Here is a 10,475-nt window from a genome sequence, read left to right on the forward strand (position 1 = left end):
AGTGAACCATGAGCATAAAAATATGTTGCATTTTTTATTTTTTATTGGAGTTTTACATTTATTTGCTACTAATAATAAACCTCATGCTGTTTCTTTACAGGAAATGAGAGTTGAGTCCGTTTTTGCGTCTGAACATTTCTCAATAATGTCCTTTGGAATTTACTTTTGGTGTTTAATTTGACATTGAATTTGGAATTGGTAGGAAAGAAAATGGTTTTCTTCCCTTCCCTGTGTGAATTTTCTATATGAACTTAAGACAGGGGTTCACTTGGATCAATAGTTTTTAAACTGGAATGTGCATCACAGTCACCTAGAGTGCTTAAGACACAGATTCCTGGGGCCCAGCCCTAGCATTTCTGATTTGGTAGTTCTAAGGTAAGAAAATGTGATGCCAAGGCTCCCATCCAAATACACACTAGGGTTTTTGAAAAAAGACAGTGTGCCCAGATTGAATAGACAAACACCAATTTGGTTGGACACGTTAGCGTGATGTCCTTCTGTCTTCTTTGCTGTGGTTCTCCTAGGGCCATTGCACTGCACACAGAAGAAGCCTGTGTGAAGAGTGCCCTCTAGAACTGTGTGGGGTTTGTGCTGGGTCTGTGGGAGGCAGTGAAATGGAATCACTAACATTCCAGGGTCTGACGTCATACTCTCTGACTCAATGACTTACATCAGTTTCGTTATTAAAAAATATATATGTATATCTACTTTAAAGGGTTATGGTGATTAAAATGAGATCGTATATGTAAAGCATCCCGTGTGTCTGGTATAAGAAGAAAGTGCTTTGGTCCGGTTTCCTTTCCATGGAAAATGGGTGATGAAGGCCACCCGGGAGCTTGCAGATCACAGTGGCCATCTTCTGCCTCTTGTTTTGCTACCTCTTGGCCCTGGTACATTTGTTTCCCCTCTTCACTGCCCACAGGAAGGCTCTGTGGACATACTCTTTTTTCACTATTACTGACTTTGGTTATTTTATGATGGAATCCAGGGTTAAAATGTATCAAAAACCACTTGTATCTCATAGAAAAATCCTTGCTGGCCAAGCTGCGCCTCTTATGGGGTAGGGACTAGGACATACTTGTTAGAATAAGCTTATATTTGGTGCACTTACTTTGATAAAAGAACCTCTTCTAATGAATCTTTGAGCCAGCCAGGGAGCTGCTTATGTGCTTCTGCTCCTAAGTGCAATGGGGCTTGTGTATGGAAACCATGACAACTCTTATTTTTGTCAGCAACTCAATATTCAACATGTTTCATGACGTTAATTACCTACTTTTGTGTGTATTAAGGTTTGCATAAGAGGATGAATCATATTAGGGCCAATTTTTCATATTAATTTCAGTTTTGTTTTTTTTTGTTTTGGTTTTAAAATTTAGGACGTGACTAGGGGCAGGAATATGGAGGTGGGGTGGGAGGGAAGAATTATTTTCCCCGACTTCCTGGAATTTCATATGCCTGATTTAGAGATCCAGAACAGAGGAGAGTAGTCAACTAACCTCATGACAAAATAAATTAAAGGCTGAAAAAGTTTATTGGCTGCTGTTTACTGACTAGTAGTCTCTTTGCCTTGACACACCTCTAAAAGCAGTCTTCCACCAAGACAAATATCTGTATCATAAGCCTTATAACAGCCACAACATTCGGTGAATGATACATTTTTCTGAAGAAGCCTTCCTTCATAGCTACCAAATGTTTGGAACTCTTGTGGTACTCCTCTCTTTCTCAGTTTTGGAGGTATGCAAGCTCTAAGGCTGTCTTGTTCATAGTTTAACTCAGGGAATAGCCATGCAGCATCTCTAGGCTTTTTGCCCTCTCCTTTGGCAACTTACAGTAATATTGACACATGTTTTTAGTAGGGTCCAACTACACAGTAATCTATAAACCATTTACTTTTGCTATGTTACATCGATGAGAATTCCAACAATAGAAATTAATTTTATAATTTTAACAGATTCCTGAGAATGCAGTTAGTTTGGACTTTGAGTAATGTACATGGTTCTGTAAGCCCATGAATTACAATGGGCTAGAGGGGCAGGACACAGCTGTCACAGCATGTACTTTACCCAGCATGGGACAAGGCTGTCTTTCCAACTCCTGCTTTCAGGAAGAAGTGCCTGCCATGAGTTACAGGAATGCCTGAGGTACTGATTCTCATAACCCTCTGGCAGTGCAGCAGGGCCGAGGGGCCAGAACTCGGGCTGTCATCCCCTCTGCCATGAACAACCTCATCCATTTATTCATCAGTCATATTTTATCTGTGCCATGGGATGAGAAATATCTCAAAGCCCTCTTGTGAGGTCTGTTAGGTGAAGTAACACAAATATTGGATATACCTTTTTGAATCATGTCTCACCAGGAAGAATGATGCCTTTCTGTGAACTCGGTGTTTCCCAAGATTCATTCATTCATACTGCCCTCATCATTTTTTTCCATATCCAAATGCTACTTTGTACCATCATTTACAGAATCTTTTCCTTCAAATTGGCTCTTTTTGAAGTTAATTTTGTTTTGAAAGGAAATTATTATCACTGCTGGAAATGGAAAACCAGTATCACATGGCATAAAATGGAAGGTAACTATGAAAATAAATGTGTAACTAATGAGATGAAAAAGTTTAGTCCATGAACCATACCAAATTTTCTCACGTGCCACACCTGAAGGAAACACTGTATTCACTTATAGTCCTCTCAGATGCCAGATATGGGCCATTTTCTTTTTTTCCCTCTCTAAAATAGTATACTTCTAATGTTCTGTTCTCTGAAGGATTTCAGCACTTCTGTAGGAGTTAATTGTTAAAAATAGCTCTCTGTATGGATATACATGCCAGAGAGTCTGTCCTTATTACCTGGATATCTGACGTGACTACCCAAGTTGGAGGCGATGTCACATAAAATATAGGGTATGCTATTACATTTATAAAATGTTAAAAGTTCCAAATTTGGCAAATGCATCTAACCTTGAGAGTTTTGAAAAAGGATTGTGGACATATATAATCAACATTTATTTGTGTATTTAGTGTCTGTAATACACTAGGTGTGTGTTAGGCTCAAGCACTTGAGCAAAATAACCCCCAGAATATCTGATTAAAAGGTGCTTACATTCTTGTTGAAGAGTCAAATTATTATAAATAAATAGATCAAGCCACTGTGGTTGAGGTATATAGGAAGGTGACTGAGTATGGGGGTGAGGGCACTAAACTGCATTTAAGCCTCTGCGTTGTGGTAGCAGGATGGGACAGTCTTCTTGGAAGGTGAGAAGTATGAACTGAGTCGTCCGTGGGTTGAATAAGAACATAGTTGGACAAGCTTGGGAGGATGTGAGGTGCAGGTGGGAATGAGAAATAAAACTTGACCATGATGACAATTGGTATGTCAGACAAAAGGTAGAGCTGAAGGATCCCATAAAGGTGCCCTATTGATGGAGCTACAAGTAATTCTGGTGTGGCTGATGTCCAGGTATGTGAAATACAGTGGTGGGGAATGGACTTTAGTGGGAAAGGAGTGGGCTCCCATGGACGGCACTGATGGAATACATGCAGAGGAGGGGCATGGTGAGCTCCTTTCTCAACTTTCTCCTACAGATCTCACTGGGGGCAGTGGGATAGGGTGGAGGTTGGCAGGGAAGGACCGACGTAGAGAGACCTGTGTGTCCCACATGCAGCTGTCAAGCGGAAAGAAAGTAGGTGTCTAGTTCGGGGCCTCGGGGGCAAGATCTTGAGGGAGGACTTGTTTCTCGACCTTTGTGAGGCCACTGGTGTTTCATGCTTTTCGAAGTGCATATCTAGGACATATTTGATCTGCACGTTGGCTTTGTGATGTGTGTTTGAAGGTATTGGAAAACTAAGGCCTGGCAGCTAAGGGGTTTACTCAGAGCCGTATAGCAAACTAATGGGAGGGATATTGGTTGATGAAGATAGGCTTACCCCAGAAAAGAGAAAACTTTCAACTAGATATATGCCCAGGAAAAAACTATTGTATAAATCAGACACCCCTGTCAAAAGTTGTGGGGGCGTAGGTTATGAATAATGTTTTTGATTTCTTTCTCGTGGCCCTTTGAGTCACGCTGACCGCCTTAAATGGGAGGCGAGGCCTGGCTCAGTCTGTTCCGTCCCTGGCCACCATTTAAGAGCGCCTCTTCCCCTGCCTTCCTGTGTCGTTTGTTGTTTGTACTGCTCACTTGGCACTTGAAGTGCTTTGTATTTTTAGTTACTTGCCTGAATTCATGCTGTGCTCTTTGCTGGCTCACGATTTGGCAGTAACTTCTTGGGTGCTGCCTCTAAAGGACTTAGAGTTCACTTTTTTGCCTGGCTACGCTGATTATCACTCTCTGGCAGAAATGAGGCACTGTTGTCAATCAGTTATTTCCTACCTTGACAACATGCGTCACCTCGCAGCCTGGCCTCACCTCCTGTCCCTTTCTTCTCCCCCAGCTCTCCTGCCACCACATGCACCCATTTCAGCCCCAGAGAACTTCTCTCCATCTCTCCAACATCAGAGGATGGTTTGTCAGTTCTTGTCCTTGCCCCATAACCTCCCTCTGCCTGGAATGCACCCACTCCGTGGGGGTTTCTCTTCCCTGTCATCTTTTCTGCCTTGCAAACTCTTGATCTTTCTATTCTGCCCATGCCCCACTTCCCTCCTGGAAAGCTTACCTGTGCTTCCACGGCACCCAGTTTATATATGGGGACTTGGGATACCATGGAGGTGTTTTCTCCTGTGAGCACTGCCAAGTGCCACTGTCCCTCCCCACCGTCTTCTCTGTGCTCTTCCCTCTATAGCTAGTCTGTAATTTTTTTTCTTTCACCTTTCTCATTATTCTCATCACCAACACTGCATCTTTTTCTTTTCTTTCTTTTCTTTTCTTTTTTTTTTTGGAGACAGAGTCTCTCTCTGTCACTAGGCTGGAGTGCAGTGGCACTATCTCTGCTCACTGCAACCTCCCCCTCCCAGGTTCAAGCGATTCTCCTGCCTCAGCCTCCTGAGTAGCCTGGACTACAGACGCATGCCACCACACCCAGCTAATTTTTGTGTTTTTAGTAGAGACGGGGTTTCACCATATTGCCAGGATGGTCTTGATTTCTTGACCGTGTGATCCATCCACCTCGGCCTCCCAAAGTGCTGGAATTACAGGCATGAGCCACTGTTTTTTTCATTTTTTTTATTCCTCCTGCCAAGCGCAGTCTCGGGCACACACAGCTAATCAAAATGGTCATTGAGAATTTAGGATCTCAGAGTGAAAGTAGAATGAGAATTTCTAATATGGTTTTGCCTTTCAAGATATAAAATAAATGGGTGAAAAAAATATTTTGAGGTTCTTTTTGACAAGATTTCCATTGTCTAAGGGGAAAAAAAATGAGAGACTTGTCCTGCTTTTCCACTAGATTTTGATTTCCTTGGAAAACAAGAGCATGTCTTATATTTTTATCACTCTCAGCATTTAATACGGCATCCCACCATAGTAGTAATGCACTTTCAACTGATTTATTGCTTTCCTTGATCAGAGGGAGTTCCTAGTGACTGTTCGAGCTTAATCCCAGGTTTATTTTATTTTGGAGAAGTATGGCCAGCGTCGGGTGAAAACAATCAACAGTTGGCCAATGATTGAGGAAAAAGAGGCTTGACTAAGTCCCAGGGATAATCAATTAAATGGTCTTTTAAAAATAACTTGACTCCTTTTATTAAAACATGGGGACATTTAATAAAATTAAAACATGGGAAACGGAAACAAAAGGGTAAATTTCAGCTTTGTATAGTGAAATTCATTGTTTGGTATCACCGGATCTCATGTTTTAAAAATCCAGCCATGCTTTGTTTTCTTTTGCATTTATAGAAAACTTCAACTTTGTATTACTGTTCACATTCACATAACCCTTTCTAAGCTCAACAGATAAATTACTCCAAATAGATGGCTGTTATGCTAGATATTTAAATATTAAGGTAGGCTATTAAATATACTCTCTTTCAGAAAAATTGAGAGATGGTGAAGGGCACATGTCTTACTGTTTTCTGTAAATTTTTGTGACCCTAGAAAACATATAAAATATCTCTCTAGGTCCATGTTCAGCTGTATTTTAGATGGTGTCTGTTAGTACTGAAAATAATTAAAAGATATTTGTTTGAATGCTTCCTGGGATTCTTACAGGAGAAGAAGGGCCTCTAAGATGAGGTGTTCCAAGACTTCTGAGAGTAGCAGTTTATACCCAGTATGGCCTGTTTATGATTTGCCAGGAAGGTTTTAATCCACTGACTGATATGCATTTCAAATGCAGTTACACAATGTGGGTAAGTTATTTGGAATTAACTAGTTTTTTTGTTTTGTTTTTTTTTCTTGGGAGACAGAATCTCACTCTGTCACCCAGGCTGGGGTGCAGTGGTGTGACCTTGGCTCATTGCAACATCCATCTCTCGGGTTCAAGCGAATCTTGTGCCTCAGCCTCCTGAGTTAGCTGGAACTACAGGCATATGCCACTACACCCGGCTAATTTTTGTATTTTTAGTAGAGATAGGGTCTTGCCATGTTGCCCAGGCTTGTCTCGAACCCTGACATCAAGTGGTCCACCCGCCTTGGCCTCCCAAAGTGCTGAGATTACAGGCGTGAACCACCACACCCAGCCTAGATTTTTTAAAAATATAATTTAGACTAGTTTCCATCTCAAATGTAAACCTTTATTTAGCCAAATTTGTGAAGTTTTAAAAAGATCTATAGTATTTCTTGAAAAGATGCTCCTTATCATAGCTAATCTTTTGCATAAATGGTTTGTATTTGTATGGAATTTGTAAGAATAGATTCCCACTGTTAGTAATTTCTATGATAAATGAAAAGGGAATTGAAGCTTTTCAGGTGGCTTCTAGGAACTAGAACAACTGAATTACAACTTGCCTCACTGTCTCCTTCTGTGCCCTCCAACAACTTTTTAGGTATTTAGGAATAGAAGAAAGACCTGGAGGAAGAAAAGAGAGAGCAGTAAACCAAGTTATTACCTCATTGTTTGAACCCTTTGTTGAGGGAAAAGAAATAATAGATGTCTTGGTTTTATGTCTATGAAGGGGAAGAATCCATTTTCTAATTCCAAATAATGAAGTTAAACATTTTTCTGTTTAAGGAGTTGATATAATTCTGCTGGAAAAGAAAAGGTTCCCAGGCCATTGGAAATCATGCAGGGGCAGAAGCTGAAATTAGCTACTTTTCACATTTGCTTTCGGGCAGAGGAAGAGCTCATTATTTATCCTTCTTTTCCTCTGCCTTCCCACGTGGCTATCCTCTTTACATTCTATTTTATACCTTCAATATGATTGTAAATAATAGAACCATCAGTCAGACAGCTGTGCCTGGCAGTTAGTGGGTACTCAGTACATGTAGAATGAATTAATGAGGAAATGAGTATTTCCTATTATATTATTTGCATCCCTCCTAATGGAAGAGATTAATGTATAACAATGTTTTTCTTAACAAAATATTTTTATAACAAAAAAGGGGTATTTTGATGATGGTCTTGGTTTATTACTCCCTAGCTCTAGTTTGTGGACAACTTTTTATTTCTATTTATGGTTTGAAGCCACTAGATTCATGTGCTTTCCCTAGGTGGCTTGGGTGTTTTTGATCACCAAAGGAATTTTTGTTCTATGTCTCCAGTGCCCTGTTGGGCATTACAGGGCTATTAATATACACTGTGGGAGAATTTTGCTAATAGTTATGATTACATGAGAAGTTTTCACATATTTCCTTCTAACAATTATCCTTCTTCCAGTAGCCCTGCAGGGTGTATATTTATTGCCTTTTTCTCCGCCTGTTTTAGGACCTACCTTTAGCTTCCAGGACTGCCCTGAGGTATGAGGAAGGTGATTAGTATTTTCTTCTGTCACATTATAACCTGTGACACCCATCAGTGAAATCTTGGGGGAACCTGTACTCTCTTGCTAACCCAACACAATTCTTGTCCTTGTGTGCAGGTATAGTGGAGGATTACAAGCCACCGTTCTACGACGTGGTTCCCAATGACCCAAGTTTTGAAGATATGAGGAAAGTAGTCTGTGTGGATCAACAAAGGCCAAACATACCCAACAGATGGTTCTCAGATCCGGTAAGAATGCCAGTGTCTCAGTTTTAGAGCTCTTTTCCATTGTTTGCTATTTGTTTCCCTTTGAGTTTCAACTGGTATAGCATCTGAGTGATCTGTCCTGTGTATCTGTTGTTTTCTCTTCCTATTTTATGTAGAAGGGTTTAGATCTAGTAGAGTAAGCTCAGACAAATACTCCCATTCTCGAAGAAGCCATATCTGATAGGGTTTGCTAGTGAATGACCATATTTGTAAGAATTTCTATGAATGAGCAGCTCCAAGAATCGGGAGACTCATGACTACCGCTACTAGCCCTAAGACTGCAGTTTCATATGTAAACCAAGAGACTTTAAGTGAAGCTTTTAACCTCCTTCCCATCTCTGCATATCTGAAATCCCAAACACAAGCTGCTGAATGCTGAAGATCCTGTATTGCTACTCATAAGTAGTAGTAGATATAAAACAATGAGAAATGACCCTGTTTGGAAATTTCAGGATTATCTCTAGGTTAGTATTGCTGCTTTTAGCACCCATAAAATCATTAAGGGGTCCAATCTGGCCTATGTCATTTATCTGATAAAGTAAATTGGTAGCATTAAGAGTCCAAAGGACAGAGTTCATGAAACTCTACGAGTGGCCTCTTTATCAGTGGTTAAAGCTTGAATATTTGTTTAAAGAAGATGACAGTAACATAACACGAATTTCACAAGACCTGCGAGTTCTTCAGAATAGTTGACATGATATCAGCCCAGCTTCCAGAGCCACTAAAAAGCCAGTTTGCCATTATAGTATTTGTTCTTTCTCTCCTCAGACATTAACCTCTCTGGCCAAGCTAATGAAAGAATGCTGGTATCAAAATCCATCCGCAAGACTCACAGCACTGCGTATCAAAAAGACTCTGACCAAAATTGATAATTCCCTCGACAAATTGAAAACTGACTGTTGACATTTTCATAGTGTCAAGAAGGAAGATTTGACGTTGTTGTCATTGTCCAGCTGGGACCTAATGCTGGCCTGACTGGTTGTCAGAACAGAATCCATCTGTCTCCCTCCCCAAATGGCTGCTTTGACAAGGCAGACATCGTACCCAGCCATGTGTTGGGGAGACATCAAAACCACCCTAACCTCGCTCGATGACTGTGAACTGGGCATTTCACGAACTGTTCACACTGCAGAGACTAATGTTGGACAGACACTGTTGCAAAGGTAGGGACTGGAGGAACACAGAGAAATCCTAAAAGAGATCTGGGCATTAAGACAGTGGCTTTGCATAGCTTTCACAAGTCTCCTAGACACTCCCCACGGGAAACTCAAGGAGGTGGTGAATTTTTAATCAGCAATATTGCCTGTGCTTCTCTTCTTTATTGCACTAGGAATTCTTTGCATTCCTTACTTGCACTGTTACTCTTAATTTTAAAGACCCAACTTGCCAAAATGTTGGCTGCGTACTCCACTGGTCTGTCTTTGGATAATAGGAATTCAATTTGGCAAAACAAAATGTAATGTCAGACTTTGCTGCATTTTACACATGTGCTGATGTTTACAATGATGCCGAACATTAGGAATTGTTTATACACAACTTTGCAAATTATTTATTACTTGTGCACTTGGTAGTTTTTACAAAACTGCTTCGTGCATATGTTAAAGCTTATTTTTATGTGGTCTTATGATTTTATTACCGAAATGTTTTTAACACTATACTCTAAAATGGACATTTTCTTTTATTATCAGTTAAATTCACATTTTAAGTGCTTCACATTTGTATGTGTGTAGACTGTAACTTTTTTTCAGTTCATATGCAGAACGTATTTAGCCATTACCCACGTGACACCACCGAATATATTACTGATTTAGAAGCAAAGATTTCAGTAGAATTTTAGTCCTGAACGCTATGGGGAAAATGCATTTTCTTCAGAATTATCCATTATGTGCATTTAAACTCTGCCAGAAAAAAATAACTATTTTGTTTTAATCTACTTTTTGTATTTAGTAGTTATTTGTATAAATTAAATAAACTGTTTTCAAGTCAAACAGTGAAATTGTTTTTCAAAATATAAAAAAGATCTGTGTAACATTACGCATTTTACTATGGGAGCAACAGAAGCACAAAACTAATTTGTAAATTGAATTTGCTTTTTAAATCTACTCATGCACTTACGTAAGACATCATAAGGATGTCTTACAGCTTGAATTTGGTAAAAGAAAATTTGTTTCTTCCTTTGGCTGTGATTTTTTGGTTTTTTCTTTTTCAGTCAGTTTCTCCAGCTGTAAGGTGAGGGTAACAGATATCTCTGACCTGCCTTTCTTGCAGGGGGGTGTAGTGAGTGTAAACGGGAAGGAGGATGTTAAAGCATTTTGTTAGTGAAAGGTTCCATGTGAGTGTAAAGTGATCTTATGCATCCCCCCTTACTGCTTGGGAG

At 40.0% G+C, this 10,475-nt stretch overlaps 1 protein-coding gene across 3 annotated transcripts in view; it reads left to right on the forward strand.

Annotated features, from left to right (window-relative positions):
- ACVR1 (activin A receptor type 1) overlaps positions 1–10,086 on the forward strand; it is a 147,886-nt gene extending 137,800 nt beyond the window's left edge. For all 3 annotated transcript variants that reach the window (XM_033231430.1, XM_033231429.1, XM_033231428.1), the window contains exons 9-10: positions 7,950–8,080; positions 8,867–10,086. In XM_033231430.1, coding sequence (XP_033087321.1) covers positions 7,950–8,080; positions 8,867–9,001 — 266 coding nt within the window. In that variant the 3' untranslated portion in view covers positions 9,002–10,086. The remainder of the gene's footprint in view (positions 1–7,949; positions 8,081–8,866) is intronic.
- The last annotated feature ends 389 nt before the right edge of the window (positions 10,087–10,475 follow it).

This window comes from Trachypithecus francoisi, unplaced genomic scaffold, assembly GCF_009764315.1.
Source record: "Trachypithecus francoisi isolate TF-2019V2 unplaced genomic scaffold, Tfra_2.0 Lachesis_group13, whole genome shotgun sequence".
Lineage (NCBI taxonomy): Eukaryota > Metazoa > Chordata > Mammalia > Primates > Cercopithecidae > Trachypithecus > Trachypithecus francoisi.